The 19,458-nt window shown below is 40.8% G+C and overlaps 1 protein-coding gene across 1 annotated transcript; it reads right to left on the bottom strand.

The window, feature by feature from the left end:
- Nucleotides 1–725: 725 nt before the first annotated feature.
- On the bottom strand, nucleotides 726–17,784 carry SFTPB (surfactant protein B). Its single transcript, XM_063448576.1, has 11 exons — nucleotides 17,694–17,784; nucleotides 16,500–16,630; nucleotides 15,689–15,760; nucleotides 15,069–15,194; nucleotides 13,368–13,523; nucleotides 10,120–10,206; nucleotides 5,536–5,719; nucleotides 4,976–5,136; nucleotides 4,527–4,607; nucleotides 3,970–4,077; nucleotides 726–828 (listed from the first exon to the last, which is right to left on the bottom strand). Exons 1-11 carry the CDS (start codon nucleotides 17,740–17,742, stop codon nucleotides 793–795), a joined length of 1,191 nt encoding a protein of 396 aa, XP_063304646.1. The 5' UTR covers nucleotides 17,743–17,784; the 3' UTR covers nucleotides 726–792.
- Between the last annotated feature and the right edge of the window lie 1,674 nt (nucleotides 17,785–19,458).

Genomic DNA, 19,458 nt, shown 5'->3' with positions numbered 1-19,458 from the left:
TTGCTGCAGCTCTGCTATTAATCACATGAAAGTGACTGGACTATAGAAGACATTGAAGGGTGATTTGTAAAGTACTTCCCCTCCCCTCCTAACCACACATGCGTTAAATTTAACCCGACCCCCCCCCCCAAAAAAAGAGAGAGTAAAGTGTGAGGGTGCATGATTGTATGTAGGGACTTATAGCCTGTCGGGCTGAGCATTGTTCCGAGGCTAAGATATGTAGAATTATGATATTTGGAGAAGTTTATTCCCTGACAGCATGGGGAGAAGTCTGGGCTTTGAGAAGGTTTACAGGGACAAAGTAGGGAGATGTCTTACCAGTCTCCAAGCACGGAGTGTAGGTGTAATAGCTGGATTTGGAGTTTGATGTGTTAGTAGTCAGCCTGTCCTATACCACAGTGCTGTTTCAATCCAACTCATACTTTGAATCATCTTAACACTAACCACCCTATTTAAATTAACTCTGATGTTAAACCCTCTCAAACATTAAGCCCCCTTTTAAATGATCTTTTCCACCTCTATATCTGCATGATGCATTTTTTGGTCTGTTAAAGAATTTATTCCAGGGTTGCTTTTCGTTCCCGGTCCAGCCTTGCCCTTGCAAAGAGTCACTTTTGCAGAGATGCAAATGTTTATGGTAAATCTAGCAACACAAGAAGACACTATGGCTCTTTTTATAAAGTAATTTATTTTATAAAGCACAAGCAAAGTGATTGATTGGTTGCGAGAACCTGATCTCAACAGAATAGAGTGTCGTAATGCCTGCATTCTGGAATTGCGTTGAAGAGGTCTTTAATGCCACACATGTTCCAAACAGTGACTGACAGCCTAGAAAAATGAAACACATTATGACATTTTTCAATATATTTGAAATCTAACCAGCTTTGAGCACAAGGTGGTAATATTCATCATTTGTCTCCAGAATTATTTTATGCTTTTACTCAGGGCAGGAAACCTATCATATGTGCCAGTACCTTCTTTGTGGGGTTTCTATAATTCTCTAAAATGTAGATTTTCATATGTGCACATATTCCAACCCTAATAGCTACAAATATAATTTCCAGATCAAACCATGGCTGCCTATTATCATATGGGTATCTCCGAAAGGACAGGAAACAGAACTGTGAAATTAGTATAAAATGTACGGACTACTCCCAATTTGTCTTTCACAGTAGTTTAGAATGGTACCATGAACAAATGGATATCATTTTTAGAAATTGTTTGCTTTCAGAAGTTGAAATTTGATGTTAATGCAGGTCAGGAATGTTTATTTTCTCCGTAAAGCGTTACTCCAATCACTATAACCACTAAAGCCTGCTGTAGTGGTTGTGATGTCAGGATTAGCCTGGCTGTTTCCCTAGTAGTGGGGCCGATTATTTTGCAATGGCTTGCCCCCTCAGCTAGGTCCCTGACAGGCTCTTTTGTGGTCCGGTGACATGCTTCTTGCTTCTGCAGTAGTCAGAAGCCATATACTTTGGCATTCATTGGAATTCAGCTAATTACTGACAATCTGTGCAATTAAATTCTAGTGAACTCTACTTCTAGGCTAGCTGATGGAAAACCCAATGATTCTGTCAGAGGTGGAGTTACGATTCTAGACTTTATTACCTCTGAATCTAGAATCTAGAAACTCCTAATGTACAGAAATCAATGAATTGGTCATGGTGCTTGGAGTAACCTATGTTTATATCTTAGGTATTACATCAAAGTTGAAGGAACACTCCTGGCACCATAACAACTTAATTCGAATTAAGTTGTTATGGTGAGGAGGTCCCCGTGTGCCGGTTTACCTCAAGGTATTAAAACATTAATGAACCGTTTACCACCAGTGTTGAAGCCAAAGTCCGATTGTACTGCCCTGGGATATCCACCTCAGAACGAGGCATGAATCATAAAGCACCATAATAACTTTATTAGAATTAAGCTGTTATGGTACTTGAAGTGTCCTTTTAATGCTGTCAAGGTTTGTTCAGAAAAACAAAAAAATTAAAGCGTGGCAGCATTAAATTCAATGGGCCTTATAGCTATACACACTCCCCAATAAGTTCAGTGTTCTTTGAAGTAGCTCTACACCCACTAATGCTGCCTTGGTTTTAATCAGGAGAAGCAAATCATTGTATGTCTGAATGAATTTTCTATTGCTTTACAGACCTATATAGTAAACTCTTTCACTGGGAGGGGCGGAGCCTCACCGCAGATCGGATCAGACGTGCCTTGGCTGAGCTCCCGCATCTAGCTATAAAATCGGAGCTAACTGCATGCCGCAAGCAGATACTGACCTACATCGGTGATCATATTATTTATCAGCCGACAGTGAACTCAGGGATACCCCATAAGACCCCATATGGCATTGTAGTAACCTGATTGAGGCCTACCAGAGCTTGAGCTGGGGTAAAACGGCTGCTCTCCCAGTTCTCCAACCGCCACGTAGCTGCCCCCCCCCACCCTTTACCCCCTCTGGACCGGTGGGGGTTATCCCGGTCCCCACGAGCGACCATCACTGCACGCAGCCGTGCTTAAGCACTCGTCCTGACAAGCATCAAGAACCGTGCAGTTTCTCCAAGATGGTTGACTACCACAAGCCTCGTGCACAGTGTTGTGGGGAGCAAGCAGAACACATGTGAGCTCAGACTATGACACATGGCAAAGGCACACAACAGATTCAGTGCCAGGCTATCTGCCCGCCCTGGGCCGCCTAGAGCACCGGCTGCAGAGAGCATGCAGAGAGAAGAGAGGTGGAAGAAGAGCAAATCATTGTATGGATAGAGCGCCCCACTGGGCGCTCCATCCACAGCTACACTACAGCCTCACATGATAGGCCCACCCAGGCTGAAGGCCACCAGGGATACCCTCCCGGAGTATCGGCTACTGACGCGGAGGATTCGACGCCGCAGGCGGCGATTATCCACTGGGATCCACAGCTGTCCCCTGCAAGGGAAGAATTTGGCCTCCTACGTGAGTGACCAGGTTTGTGGTCCAAAGATGCCGCCCTTCACGATGGCCCGGGGCTACGGGAAGGACTTACTTGGTCTCTGCCTCTTGACACCACGCCACCCCCTAAGCCTGTTACTGAGCCGGGGCATAGGATGATTCGCGTATTTGCACCCCCAAACGCACAGGAGCTGAAGAGCTCGCCCATAAGTCGGACTATCCAACTAAACTCGACATGCCTGCCTGTCTCCCTATTTGCATTTTTCCCATGACAACATACCATAACATATATGTTTAATTGCTTGAATGACGAAAGGCACCAGAAATGGCAGCTTGCAGACACATTATTTATATGTTCAGATGCGACACTTCACGATGCCAACACGCGAGCAATACCGCTGGCATTGACATACAACAGCTCAGTTGGGCGCATGCACACTTGGCACACCCACCGCCATACCTGTATTGGGGATATAGGGCCGCATCCATACCACACGCAAGCGTATGCTGCGGGGTGGAAACCGTGGCTTCTTAAGCCTGAAACTCTACCTTAATATATGAGCACTTTGCACATACCCACACATATTTAGCCTGCAACACTTAGTCCATCTCATGTACCAGCATTGTAGTACACTCGAAGACACTCAGCATGATTTCTAGTGTTTACTAACAATTTGTTCAGGCATACGTAGATTGACTAAACGTACACAAGTGAACCAAAGTGGATGCCTCGCTTAGGAGTTTATCCATTTTAACGTTATTATACATCTCTTGTCTCTTTGCTTTCACTACTTCCGTACGGTTCCTGTTCCTATTATCATAAAATTGTGCATGTCTACTCTATTATCCCAATTATAATGCGTGAAACTCTGCTTGAGGATTGCTGTTGGGGTAACTCGGGCTGGTCTGTTATATTCTTATGCACTGCAAAAATACAAAATAAAAAAAAAATCTTTTACTGCCTCTTCCCACTTAGACTACCTGTTTATCTTCATATTCACCCTCAACGGAAACTCCTGTGTAGCCATCCTCACTCACCTCACACTCCTTAGCATTGTCTAGGCTTTTGCACCAGTACGATGGTCCAGATGCGCAACCAGAACGCCCCTCAGCAGCAGTACTAGAAACAGGACAGGCACCTACTTCCTGCACACATGGGAACATAAGCAAAAGGGTAAAGAAAACATGCTTCCTCTCTACTCATCCCATTTTACATTCCAAGAAAACTGTGTATTATGCTGATTTGTATATCACTGTTTGTTAGATTAAAAAATAATAATAATATAATCTTATTAACATTATTGGACCTGGATTTGTTGACTTGCATTTCTCAGAAGTACAACTATTCAACATCATTAAACATAGCTTTGTTCGCTTTGGTCTTGTGTTTAAAACAGGTGAGCATTTTCATATGGATTTCTCCTATCGTTCCCAGTGTTCTTGGAATAGAGTTCCTAATGTTTTCAGCAGGTGTTAAGACAGATAAAACAGACTGGAAGTATAGGCTTATTAGGAGTATTTTTTTGGTGTTGACAAATGGTGCTGAAACAACAAATGCTGGGAGAGAGAGTGTGCGCATGTTTTGCTGGTTTTACCTGGCAGGTCAACTTGGGATCCCAAGGGTTTTGGAGAATCTGGATCATTTCAATCTGATGCTCCTGCATGAATTGCTGGCACTAAACAGAAATACATTATATGTATACAATAATACACAGGATAAAGGGAACTTTGGGCACACCCGGAGCATGCATTTCTCGGTAGTGGTCCTGCCGTAAAGACCAAAATATATACAAAATACAGATTAGGAAACATGCCACAGTCAAAAAAAATACAGTATGACATATTACAAGGCTACTTTAGATCACATATCTCAGCAAACACATATGGGGATTCTATATAGGTGATTTTAAGTTGTAACATTTAAATATGTATATTTTTTGTGTGCACTGTTCATTAATCTGCATTATGTTTGCAATAATCAACGTAACAGTTCTGTACAGGTTTTTTTTTCAGTTCCTGATCTTGTTATTTCCTATTCACTTACTGCATTAAAATCCAGTTCGGGGTCAGAGCACACTCTGCCGAGAGCTGCTTTTATGTCTGCTTGGGTGGCATTTTCACCAAGGGTGGGTTTTACCAAGTGTGTGACCACCATACACATGGTACAGGTTATATCAGAGCTCAATGCTGGCTTCACGGGTAGGTCTGCAGAGATTGTTGGATTACAAAAATTAGTCATATATAATAGATCTTTTAAGCCTGAAGTAGACAACAAAATTCTGAAACATTCTGCTCTTTGGTAAAGAAGATTAAAAGAAACCCAAAAAGCAATCATATTATTCATTAGATCAATATTATGTATTTCTCATGCTACCTTTAAGATAAAAGTATTCACCCAATTCACATTCCCTGTGTTGGCATACAATGTGGGCATTATTTTTTTTATATAAAAAGAGAACAATCAAGTCCGTATTGTGGTAAAATTGTCACTGGGATGTTAGGGTGTAATTTGTTTTTTTTTATTTTCTCATAACCATTTATATTGTAAGATGTTTTTGCCCAAAGGTTTCATATACAGCATATTTGTAAGGTGCACTCTCTCACCTGATCCACAGTTCTCATCCGTGGAACACATAAAGATCAGTCCACACACCAGCTTTGGCCCCACTTTGTTCAGAATAGTGTCCAGTAAAATAATGGTGTATTTCTCTACCAAGCACTGGCAGACACCGGCAATCTTTCCTGGCAGAGCAAGGCACAGTGCAGTGGCTGACTTGGCAATAAGGGTCTGTGGGCAGATGAGACTCCGTTTTAAAGGAAAGGTTTTACAAACTAATAGGGCTAGTTGTCATGCTTGTTGTTAAAGGAACAATCCAAACTCAATAATCACTATATCACCCTATAGTGGTTATGGTGCCACTTTGTATGGAATCAAATAATTTTAGAATGGTTTGAGATCTTAAGTGGTTTCTGCTGGGTGCCGCTCTCTGTCTTGACTACATCAACCAGAAAGCAAGCTGTAGTGAAACATAGAAACATAGAATGTGACGGCAGATAAGAACCATTCGGCCCATCTAGTCTGCCCAATTTTCTAAATACTTTCATTAGTCCCTGGCCTTATCTTATAGTTAGGATAGCCTTATGCCTATCCCACGCATGCTTTAACTCCTTCACTGTGTTAACCACTACCACTTCAGCTTGAAGGCTATCCCATGCATCCACTACCCTCTCAGTAAAGTAATACTTCCTGATATTTTTAAACCTTTGCCCCTCTAATTTAAAGGAGCACTATAAGGTCAGGAACACAAACATGTATTCCTGACCCTATAGGGTTAAAACCACCATCCAGCCACCCTGGTCCCATCATGCCTCCCTAAATATAGTAACTCTTACTGTATTCAAGTCTGCAGCTGCACTCTTTGTGCCGGTTTCCTTTAGGCCTGCCCACTGCCTACTGACATCAGCAGAAGTGGTAGCCTGATCCAATCACAATGCTTCCCCATAGGATTGGCTGAGACTGACAAAGAGGCAGATCAAGGGCAGAGCCAGCACAATTCAAACACAGCCCTGGCCTATCAGCATCTCCTCATAGAGATGAATTGAATCAATGAATCTCTATAAGGAAAGTTCAGTGTCTGCATGCAGAGGGTGGAGACACTGAATGTTGTGATGCATTTAGGCAGCCATGACCCAGGAAGGATCTCTAACAGACATCTGAGGAGTGGCCAGTGAAATTATCATTAGGCTGTAATGTAAACACTGCATTTTCTCTGAAAAGACAGTGTTTACAGCAAAAAGCCTGAAGGTAATGATTCTACTCACTAGAACAAATTCAATAAGCTGTAGTTGTTCTGGTGACTATAGTGTCCCTTTGAAACTATGTCCTCTGGTTGTGGTAGTTTTTCTTCTTTTAAATATAGTCTCCTCCTTTACTGTGTTGATTCCCTTTATGTATTTAAATGTTTCTATCATATCCCCCTGTCTCATCTTTTCTCCAAGCTATACATGTTAAGATCCTTTAACCTTTCCTGGTAAGTTTTATCCTGCAATCCATTAACCAGTTTAGTAGCCCTTCTCTGAACTCTCTCTAAAGTATCAATATCCTTCTGAAGATACGGTCTCCAGTACTGAGTACAATACTCCAAGTGAGGTCTCACCAGTGTTCTGTACAATGGCATGAGCACTTCCCTCTTTCTACTGCTAATACTTCTCCCTATACAACCAAGCATTCTGCTAGCATTCCCTGCTGCTCTATTACATTGTCTGCCTACCTTTAAGTCATCTGAAATAATTACCCCTAAATCCCTTTCCTCCGATGTTGAGGTTAGGACTCTATCAAATATTCTGTACTCTGCCCTTGGGTTTTTACGTCCAATATGCATTATTTTGCACTTATCCACATTAAATGTCAGTTGCCACAACTCTGACCATTTTTCTAGTTTACCTAAATCATTTGCCATTTGGCTTATCCCTCCTGGAACATCAACCCTGTTACATATTTTAGTATCATCAGCAAAAAAGACATACCTTACCATCAAGACCTTCTGCAATATCACTAATAAAAACATTAAAGCGAATGGGTCCAAGTACAGATCCCTGAGTTACCCCACTGGTGACAAGACTTCTAATATACTCCATTGATTACTACCTTCTGTTGCCTGTCACTCAGCCACTGCCTAACCCATTCAACAATATTGGAATCGAACTTAAAGATTGCAGTTTATTGATAAGCCTTCTATGTGCAACAGTGTCAAAAGCCTTACTGAAATCTAGGTAAGCAATGTCTACTACAATCAAAAAAATCAATAAGATTAGTTTGGCATAATCTCCCTGAAGTAAACCCATGTTGTCTCCGATCTTGAAATCCATGATGTTAGATGTTCAACAATCCTATCCTTTAACATGGTTTCCATTACTTTTCCCACTACTGAAGTAAGGGTTACTGGCCTATAGTTGCTCGACTCTTCCCTACTACCTTTCTTGTGAATGGGTACAACACTTGCTAATTTCCAATCTTCTGGGACTACTCCTGTTAACAATGATTGGTTAAATAAATCTGTTAATGGTTTTGCTAGTACACCACTAAGCTCTTTTAATACCTTTGGGTGTATTCCATCAGGCCCCATTGACTTATTTGTCTTTATGTTTGACAGATGAAATAGAACCTCTTTCTCTGTAAACTCAGAGTGGTACTGGTTATTCTGATTGGAGTGTTCCTTTAAAAAACAGCCATTAATATCATTGTTAATACTAACAGGAATAGGAATTGTCAATTCTCTGGAAGAGATACTCCTTTTAATTTTAAATTTATATTAAAAGAACCTGACCCTATAGTATTAAAAAAAACATTTTAGGCCACCGGCCCCCCTTCCCACCCCTAGATTAAAAACTCACCTTATTTGCAGCGCCACACAGGTGCACAGGCATTGGCTCTGCCCACACGCCGCCCCTTGGCTATGGTCATCAAAACTACGATCCCAGCTAATGCGGTGTGGCTAAATGCTGTGCTGCACCAATCAGCATCTCCTCATAAAGATGCATTTACTCAATGCACATCTATGGGAAAACAACAGCGCCTCCATGCAAAGTGTTGTGCAGTACTGACACAGGAAGCACCGTTTCCACGTTAGGTGTTCCTAGGCAGCAATGCAAACACTGACCTTTCTCTGAAAAGGAAATGTTTACAGCAAAAGGCCTGCAGCAACATACTATACTCACCAAAACACTTACATTAAAAGAACACTATAAGGCCAGGAACACAAACATGTGTTAAAACCACCATCTAGCCCCCCTGGCTCCCCTTGCCTCCCTAAATATAGGAAAATCTTACTTGTATTTAAGTCTGCAGCCGCTGCCTCGGCCCCTGATCTGCCTGCTTACACCTGACATCATCAGAAGTGATTCTGTGATCCAATCACAATGCTTCCCCATAGGATTGGCTGAGACTAACAAGGAGGAAGATCAGGGGCAGAGCCACCATAAGTCAAATACAGCGCTGGCCAATCAGCATCTCCTATTGTGTTTTACACCCCGCCTCCTATAGACTGTAAGCTCGTTTGAGCAGGGTTGTCTTCAAGCTATTGTTCCTATTTATAGTTAAATCCCCCTTCTTATAATATTGTAAAGCGCTACGAAATCTGTTGGCACTATATAAATGGCAATAATAATAATAATAATGAATTGAATCAATGCATCTCTATGAGGAAAGTTCAGTGTCTGCATGCAGAGGGTGGAGACACTGAATGGCAGTGCTGCTCACTGTTCAGCACTGCCCCAAGAAGCACCTCTAGCAGCCATCTGAGGAGTGGCCATTGGAGTTATCCCAAGGCTGTAATGTAAACATTGCATTTTCTCTGAAAAGACAGTGTTTACTGCAAAAAGCCTGAAGGGAACGATTATACCTACCAGAACAAATGCAATAAGCTGTAGTTGTTCTGATGACTATAGTGTCCCTTTAAAGAATTAGCAAATTACATAATGATCCAATTTAGACAAGGCAAAGCCAGGGCAAACATTGCAAATTAAGAGGAGAAATGTAAATATTGTATAATTTCTCCTCTTCTCTGTATGTTTGTTCTTTACTGACTGCCAAGTGCAAAGGACAGTTTGCCTCAATGATTGACAGGGATGAAGCCTTTTTGCAGAATAATGAGGTGTGGATTTCTAAAATTAATTCCGTTTTTAAACCTCACAAATGCATATGTATTTAGTTTACAATGATTCTCTGGGCAATATCCACTACCTCCCACCCGATAATCCTGGAAATAAAGAAAAGTACCTGGAATCCAGCACTGGGTGAGGCTCTTCGCACTGGTTTCCATGTCCCAATTCGACATCACCACTACCCATGCGTGGTCCAATCAAATGCTTCCCATAAAGAAGTATTCTACCTACTTAAACTGACTAGGTAGAATTGAAATTGGGCAGCCTGGAACCGAGTGTACAACTAGACCCCAGCACAAAGTAGCAGATTACTCTACCTGTACAGCATCTCAAGTAGAAACTATGCACGTACAAACACCTACCACCATTTCTAAAAGCAGAAGTGGTCATGGTGGTTGGAGTAACCCTGTAAATTTGAAATTTGAAATTCTTTTTGAAGTCTCTAGTGAGTAACCATGCTGGTCATGAATTAGATGGATATGAATATGAAAATACAATGAAGGGGTAGCAGAATGGAGAATTCACCTTAGGGATGGCTGCCTCGATTCGACCAATAAATGTTTTGCACATCCAGCATGTTGGCAGTGGGATTGGCAAGTCTCCTTCGCCATTCTGTAATACAGAGTGAGAAAATGGTTAAACAGCACTGAGTCAATTGACTACCCAGGTTCCCTAGTTGGGTCATACCGCATTCACTTTAAGGCTCATTTCCATGCACCATTTTTCTACAAAAATAGCTGATTACAGGTAGACACATCCTTGTAGAAAGCGTCATTTTATTTATATTTAATTTTCAGCTTCCATGGTTAACAAACCAACAGAACTTTACTAGATGAATATATGCTATACTCATTTTTAAAAAAAATAGTATTTTTGTTTTCTTTAGAAGTTTGGTTTAAATTAGTAACTCATTTTAATAAGTGATATAATTTGTAATTGTATAATGTCAAACAAACTTAAATTTAAGTTCCACTTATTTTATAACTCTACAGAGTAAGTTGCCATTTTACAAATAATAATAATAATAATAATATGGCCTATGCTTTAGTAAGTGAGATAGGATTGAACTTGTCTCAAAGAAAATGGAATTGGAGCAGGTAGCTCCTATACAGGGGCTTTGTTTAGCTCTCCTCAGCTAGCTCCTAATCTGGGAGCATTAGTTTGACCACTTATATTAACAGCGGGAGATGGGGCGGCATCTAGGCACTTCTGGCACCATAACCACTACAGTGCACTGTAGTGCTTATGGTGCTTGGACTTTTCCTTTAATGGAATCTTGCAAAAGTTCCTTACTAGAACATTTTCTCTTGATTATTTTATAATGTATTGATTTACCCACCATTATTAAACATGTGATGAGGAGTGTAAAATACATCCTGCTGACTTTCAATAGTTCTAATTTTTTTTTGTTTTTGGCATCTCCATATAGTACTAAGGATAAAAAAAAAAAAAAAAATTCTATGTTTTTAACACAGTGAATTAAAATGTTGCTATATGAGTTACTTTTTTTGCATTCGGTTTTTATAGCTCTGTTTACTAGATCTTGTTCTGTTAATGATTAAAATAGAACTTTTTATTGTCAGTGGGAGTGTATTCGTGTTTGTCAGTGAATGTGCATATGTCTGTCGGTGAATGCGTATCTGTCAGCTAGTGTTTATGTGTGTCTGTTGGTGAATGTGAGTATGTGTGTAACTGAGTGTAACAGTGAATGAGTGAGTGTGTATGTCTGTGAATGTGTGTTTCAGTGAAAGTGTGTGTTGGTTAAACAATGTGTGTGACAATGACTGTGTCATTTGGAAGGGGTGCTGTGTGTGTGTGTGAGATGATGCTGTGTGTGTGTGAGAGAGTGCTGTGTGTGTGTGAGAGAGGATGTTGTGTATGTGTGTGAGAGGATGCTTTGTGCATGTGTGAGAGGTTGCTGTGTGTGTGTGAGAGAGTGAGTGCTGTGTGTGTGAGAGAGTGTTGTGTGTGTTTGTGTGTGTGAGAGAGAGTGCTGTGTGTGTTAGAGGATGCTATGTGTGTGAGAGAGTGCTGTGTGTGTGTGTGTGTGAGAGAGAGAGAGGATGCTGTGTGTGTGTTTGTGAGAGAGTGCTTTGTGTGTATGTGTTTGGAGGGATTGTGTGTTGGGGGAGCCAGGTTAATGTCATTATATATGTATTTTTTTATTTAAAAAAAAAAGCCAGCATTGTATCCCCCCTCTTTTCTTACCTTATGCCTGAGAGGGGGGACTGTGCTGCCATCCCTGATGGTCCTAGTGGTGAGTGAACTCTAGCCTGCAGGGCTAGAGTTCACTCTCGCAGGTTCCGGAGCGTTGCCATGGGTCTAGCGAGAGGAACCCAGTAGAGCTGCAAGATAGAGCTCCTCTGGGGTCCTCTCCTTTCTCCCTCCCCAGCTGGGATCTCCCCACCGTCCCGTCATGGAATGCATCAAGGCCGGCGCTCGGATAGCGCAGGCCCTGCACGTGCTGACAGGGGAGATCCTGTGACCTCCCCTGCCGGCCTCAGCCCATTGACATTGTGGCCCACCGGGCATTTGCCCGGTGTGCCCGATGGCCAGTCCAGTCCTGGTCACAACAATTTTAGCCTACATTTTGCCAATTGGGTTTAATTCCCAAATATTCCATGTCAGTAAAATGTCATGCCTAGTGTTTCTCTTTAGTCTTGCATTTCCATAGTTTGCTCAGACTGTATTTTTTTTTTTTTTTTTTAATCTGGCAACCCTTCTCATTTCCCCATCAATATATCTTGAAACAAGCTACACAAGGTAAATCAGTGAATAATATGCATTGCCTAATACTTTTCATAAATGATGATGCGGATAGTGTCCCAGTACTCATTGAATCCATTCAATCTGTAGAATTTGTTGTTTTAATGGTGATGAAAATATACATGACTCTGCGATCTCGGTTTTAGAAGATCCATCTACCTAATTTTTCTAACTAACCAAATGTTAACTTTTGTATCAAGATTTGTCTGGACATGACTAAGGCAAGGAAAGGTTTTTTTACTGTAAGAACAATCAGGATGTGGAATTCTCTGCCTGAAGAAGTGGTTTTATCAGAGTCCATACAGATGTTCAAACAGCTACTAGATGCATACTTGCAAAGACAGAATATTCAAGGATATAATCTTTCAATGTAGGGTAATAACTGCTTGATTCAAGGATAAATCTGACTGCCATTCTGGGGTCAATAAGGAATTTTTTGTCCTAGCTTGTTGCAAAATTGTGCTTCAAACTGGGGTTTTTTTTTTGGGGTTTTTTTTTTGGTTTTTTTTCTCTTTTGGATCAACAGCAAAAAACAGGTGTGAGGAAGGCTGAACTTGATGGACGCAAGTCTCTTTTCAGCTATCTAACTATGTAACTATGTAACTATGTAACTTGGCAAGGATCAGAGACTTGCAGAGAAAGTGATGAATGACTAAACATGTGTGGTGAAAAGACCAGCAAATTCGAAATTTAGCATAAATTGCTAAGATTGAGAATTGTTCTAATTTTGCTATTTTGGTCTAAAATTTGCAATCTGATTGTCCGCTTACCCAATACACTCCACTACTTGCAATTAGCCTATTGTTCTGGCCTGATCACACCTTTTTGTAAAACTAAAAAATTGCAATTTCATGGCCAGAATATCTCTGCCACAGCTGTTCAAAATATAAACTCATGTCCTCATGTTTCACATTTGTTCACTTGTACGTCTTACCTGTAGGCACGTTGGTCCTGTTAAATAAATAATTAAAATACATAAAAATTCTATATGTAAGATAATATGATACCTGTTTCTGGTAAGATTTGAAATAGGCATTCTGTAAATTTTCTTGTACAAGAGGTATTACAGTCTCAAGGATATGATTGGTCAGCAGCTCTGAGTTCAAGTTACTTGATTGGTCAGATGAACAGAGGGTCAGACTACTACATATAGATTGTGGATTCTGTAAAAGAAGAAACATATACAAATATCGGCTAGATATAAACAAACTAACCCATTTGCTGGACACAACGCATGGAGTAAGCAGTGATAGAAACAGACAGATAGAAACATAGAATGTGACGGCAGATAAGAACCAATCGGACCATCTAGTCAGCCTAATGTTCTAAATACTTTCATTAGTCCCTGGGGACTTATCTTCAGTCTAGTATAGAATGGATTGAACCCAGTACAAAGAGAATTGTTCTAAAGAATGTCTAGTGAAACCTTGCTTTATTTACTCTGGAGAGGCACAGATGCAATTTCATCATCATGAGTGAGTATGTTCAAATATGTTCAAGTGCATCTAGGGGAAACTTCTCAACTCAAGGGCTCAACGGATAATAAAAGGATTCAGAAGGAAAGTGGAACTGACTCTTCATCATGGCTTTAGAATATTGCAGAATGCAGAATCTTCTTGGAAGCTTCAATTTTGACTTTTGTGTAATTCTGTATTTCTGGGCATTTTACCTCCTAAACATTATATTTGAATAAAGTGTGAGAAAGGCTGACCTATGTATCCTCAATGTATAAAAATACAATAAATTAAAAATGTAGTTATAGCTGGAAAATAATAGGAGAAAAAAACTGCTTAAATATAAGAAATGCAATGTTTCTAAATGTAAAAAAGATACACATTAAGGTCCCATTAAATCTGTATTATTAAATTCTTCTGTGAGAACATTATCCATGAGCAGGAGCTACAAATAAAGCACACATTACAGAGATCTATCTAGAAAAGTGTCTACAAATTCCACAAACCATAAACCGTGAATGGGAGGCAATGTAATTAAATGAAACATTATCCATTACTAATAAAATGTCCACTTTGGAGGTGGTGCTGTCATCACTAATGTAGATTACAAGACTGCTCTAAGAACACGAGCAGGCAAATATATAGAGTAGTAACATATACATAAATAATACAAAATTAACTAAAAACACTTACAGATTCTCCGGAACCTATATTGTTAAAACACACGGACACAGATAACACTAAACATGTGTAAGGTGCCAATCAGGGACAGGCCAGGTACACACTAAAGATTTAGAGGCTACCCAGAGACCTTTGCATAGTAACACAGTACTTGTTCACTGTTCCAACGTGTAAACAGTTCTACTATATTTATTAAGCCTTCATTTACTTCACCACACTTGTCAGCTCAGTTTGTTGAAGGTGTCCCAGCAGTTTACCTTGGTACAATCAGCCTCCCAGACACAACAAAGCATCCACTTCTTCACCCAAGAGGACATTCTTGGCTCTTTTAAATGTGAGTCCACCACCACTTACAATGTTAGGATTGATGGAACAAGGACTTAATTTATTGTCTGCATTTCAAAATGTCCTTTAACATATAATATATAATGAGATAAATTATACATTTTCATATTCATATGTACAGGCAAGGTTTATAATCTTTATTACTGACTTCTTCCCAACATATGATTCTTAAACTTATTGTGCCCAACTGTTCTTACTGTTTTTCCCTAATAGGTGGCAGATACTCACAATTTGACTTTCCAGTAGATCAATCAGGACCCCCTGGTATTGTTCCACCAGTTGGTGACATTGGAGTATAAGAGCAGAGACTGGCAGATGGGAACACTCCTTGTGAAGAAAATTCTTGATGGTGTCCTGCCAAAGAAAGATTGGATGATAAAAAGATGTGAGATGAACATTTGATGACAGTTGTCCTTTAAATGATAAGAACATTTAATAAAACAATAACTTTTGAAATGGTGTATATTTGATTCTTAAAGAATATTTTGCTATTTTATCTGACTGAGCAACTGTTGAGTTAGACTCTACTGTTATCTAACAAACTGCTGATCAACCAAACTTGCCTGCTGCTGTGATAGCTCTGCGTGAATCTGTGGCAGCAAGCACGATAGGTTGAGCAGCAGTTGGTCAAAAACCAATGTACATCATTAAAAAAAATAAAGAATTGTCTCACTAAACGTAAAAAACTTTTAAAAAACCCAGAAGTGAAAATTTGAACAGGTGCCCTTTAGGGGGATAATAAGGCAACAGAACACAAATAGGTAAGACAAAATTAAAAAAAAAGATGTAGATGCAATGATTGACCAGGTTAATAGATTGCCATTTACATTGCTAGCCTTCTGTCTTACCTGGATAGATGAAGCTTTTACCATGTTAAGTAGGAGTGTCACAATCTGTTTACACTGGACACACAGGGTATCCTGGAGAAAGACACAAATATTACATAGTAAGAGGATGGAATGAGCAGGGGGCAAGTATTAACAGCTCAATTTTTTTATAAACAGAGGATATGGCAGTGATGGCACCTGCCCTGGAAGGGGGTGGCACCACTGAGCCGTGCAAGGCTGGGGATTTATTTGATGTATTTATAACATTGCCACTGGGCTGCCAGGGGAATCCGAGCTTGCAGTGTGAGGATTTGCACCTACCTGGTCTTTTTGCCACCTACCAACTCCCCTGACTAAGACTCCGCTCAGTTTAATTTTCAGCGTCTGTTCAGCTGCTGAGTTTGATTTTCAGCTTTCCTATGTATAGCTACTGAGTTAAAACTTTAGTCTTCAGAGAACTCCTGGGTTAACTGCTCATGCTATAGAGCAGGGGTGCACAAAAGGTAGATCCCCAGATGTTGTAGAACTACAACTCCCATTATGTTTGCATGTGTTTTGAGGGCTTTAGAATGACAAAGCATCATGAATCTGTAGTTTTAAAACATCTGGGGATCTACATTTTGGGCACCCCTGCTATAGAGAAATGCTGTGTACTGCGGAAAACTAAGTGAACGTGCAAAGTGTAGACAGACAAGATAATCATCGGATTAAATTGAAATGTATAAGGACAAACTGAAGTCATGGCGAGCTAATAGAGCCTTTGTGCAAATCAGAAAATAATGACTCATCTGCTTTGTATCTAACGAGTAATATTGGTGGCCTTTCTCTTTACCTCTCCTTCTTTCCACACAGCGTCCTTGCAGTGGTCGATTGCTCCACATTGAGCGGCTGTCACCAGATCCTGACACCAGAACTCGGGGCCCTGGGAGCATCCATCCTTTACTACGACCTTTGCAGAGACAGCTGAAAGAACATTTGTAATCAAGTGATACAATGAGCTACTTAATAAGAAACAACCACGAGTCTAGGATTTACTGAAATTCATCCATCAATGAGAGACTTTTGGATATAGATGGGTTCCCCGAGAAAGAATCTGATGCAGGACTCTCCAATAGGGGCAAGCAGTAACTTGCCACTATTGGAGTACAGTACTCTGTAGAAATACTACCCTATGACTGTCAGTCATTCAACATTAATTTGTAATCTCACACTAGCAGGATTATTTACTAGAGTGAGAAATCACAGTGAATTTCATATTAATGGTTAAAATAGCCAAACTGGAAACAGGCTTTTATGCAGCTATGCTTTTAGTTTGACTACTGAGACCTTAAACTTGGAATTTAATTTGAATTAACTTTAAATTCGTACCTTAGTAAATAACCCTGTAGCTAATTACTAGCACTGGCATGTTACCAACTAAAATGTTATCCCTTTCATATTCGTGAATTAATAAGTTATTTGTTATCAATACTTGAAGATCAATGTTTCAGGCTCAGTGTTTTCAGTGATTACATTGAAAGAATCACCTAGATAGAGAGACATCAATCACAATCACATGAATTAGATTTACACATATTCTGTAGCACTGCACAGGAAGGTTCCAAACACAGACTGCAAATATGAACATTCATTAAGAAGGATAGAGGAACAATTGCTCATATATTCTAAAGACAATAATTACAACAATAATTTCAGGAGAGAAAGAAAGAAAAGAAAGAAAAGAGAGAAAAGAAAGGAAAGAAAGAAAGAGAGAAAGAATGAAAAATAATTGTTAGCCAACCAATAATTTGCACAGAGATAGTTTATTCTACTATTGAAAAATAAAGTTACTGCTTTATGTAATGTAGAAGATATATCTATGTAACAAGTGGTGCAGAAATCATTAACTGTTTAGCTATCTAAGGCTAATGAGTTTATCAATCCCTAGCGAGTTACGGGATACCTACCCTGCATATACCTGAGCATTATCCCATAAGAGACTGCTCTTCTGTGTATTTATAAGTGAGATCATGAAAAAAGCCCTTACCTGCAATCACACAAAAAGCAAATACCCAAATGATGCGTGAAGGTTCCATGTCTGCGTGTCGTGTAGAGTATAGCGTGCTGTGATTGTCCTATATACCTGAGCAGGAGGAAGGGGTTATGTAAAGGGTCCACCCATTAGGGCTGTATCATTCCTATTTTACTGACTCACTGGGACTGAGAGCATGAGATGTGCAAATATCCCCTGCTATTTGTGTGCTACATTGCGTTATGCTATTCTTTTACTGAAATCACACACTGTGCTGTTACTGCACCCCACATTCCTCCCTGCTGTTACTATACTGAATACAAACAGTGATCTGCCGCTGCACCCCACATTCCTCCCTGCTGTTCCTGTACTGAATACACACAGAGATCTCCCACTGCACCCCACATCCCTCCCGGCTATTCCTTTACTGAATACACACAAAGATTTGTCAGTGCACCACACATTCATATCTGCTATGACTGTACTTGACTACACATTAGTCTGACACAGCACCTACTAGACCCTACGTCCCTTTATGGTGTCATTTCTGTCAACTTCAAACACTCCCTGCAACAACCTGCCAACCTTCCATTATTAAATACAGACTGTATGCGGAGCCGTCTCTAGAGTTTCTGACACCGTAGACAAAACTTAAATTATGATGTGTGTAGTATGTGATATATGTGATGTTAGCAGGGCTGGGGCTACCATAAGATGCCACAGGCAACCATCTTAGAAGGGTGAAAGAGACACAAAAGGGAACTGAGAAGAAGAAGGAGGCACACAAAGAGCTGGGAGGAGAAAGAGACACTAAAGGGGATGTAAGATACAAAGGGGGAAAAGGGGGCATAAGATACAGTAGTGTAGGGGGATAAGATACAGTAAAGGTGGTAAGACATTTAAAGCAGGATAAGAAAACAAAAGGGACTAAAGGTGGTAAGAGATAATAGGTGAAGATGCAATGCATCTTGCCTGTGTAACCAAAAATTGTTGCACCAGTCCTGGATGTGTATGATATGTGTATTGGTTGCATGTGGACATGTGGTCAGGGGAGGGCTGGTAGCCTTAGCCCTGGGGGGCAAATCCAGTCAAGTGGCCGATTGCACCACAGAATCCGCTCACCATCCATGCCCACCTTTTCCTGGTTTTATAACGCATATTGATGTCATGAAGCAAGGCAAATATGATACAATGTGGTTTATGTGGGGGTGATGGTGAGAGGGATGGGTAGTAATGGTGTCAAGGAGGGGTAGTAATGGTGTCAAGGAGTTGTGGTAATGTTGTGAGGGGGGAGTGGTAATGGTGTGAAGGGGGTGGTAATGGTGTGAGCGAGGGGGGTGATGGTATGAGCCAGGGGATAATGATGTGAGGGGGGGTAATGGTGCAAGGGAGGAGGGTGTTAGTGTGAGGGAGGGGGTGTTTGTGTGAAGGAGGGTGGTGTTAGTGTGAGGGAGGGGGGTGTTATTGTGAGGGAGGAGGATGTTAGTGTGAGAGAGGGTGGTGTTAGTGTGAGGTAGGGGGTGATGGTGAGGGTGGTGATGTTGAGAGGGAGGGGTGATGGTGAGAGAGAGTGATGGTGAGAGGGTAGTAATGTGAGGGAGGGGGTAATTTGAGAGGGAGGGGGTGATGGTGAGAGGGATGGGGTGATGGTGTGAAAGGGGGTGATGGTGTGAAGAAGGCATGTGATGGTGTGAAAGAGGGGGGTGATGGTGTGAAGTATGGGGGTGATGGTGTGAAGGAGGGGGGTGTTGGTGTGAGGGATGAGGTGATGGTGAGAGGG

This window comes from Pelobates fuscus, chromosome 3, assembly GCF_036172605.1.
Source record: "Pelobates fuscus isolate aPelFus1 chromosome 3, aPelFus1.pri, whole genome shotgun sequence".
Taxonomy (NCBI): Eukaryota; Metazoa; Chordata; class Amphibia; order Anura; family Pelobatidae; genus Pelobates; species Pelobates fuscus.
Note: the sequence above shows the minus strand (reverse complement) of the source record. Positions and strands in the feature narration are given on the sequence as shown.

What these genes read in the sequence shown, in the direction of transcription:
- SFTPB (XM_063448576.1), bottom strand. Translation starts at nt 17,742, where the DNA reads ATGGAACCTTCACGCATCATTTGGGTATTTGCTTTTTGTGTGATTGCA. An exon ending in ATCTACTGGAAAGTCAAATT is followed by an intron (nt 13,524 to 15,068) that starts GTGAGTATCTGC and finishes CTTCTTTTACAG; the next exon opens with AATCCACAATCTATATGTAG. An exon ending in ATCCCAAGTTGACCTGCCAG is followed by an intron (nt 4,078 to 4,526) that starts GTAAAACCAGCA and finishes CCATGTGTGCAG; the next exon opens with GAAGTAGGTGCCTGTCCTGT.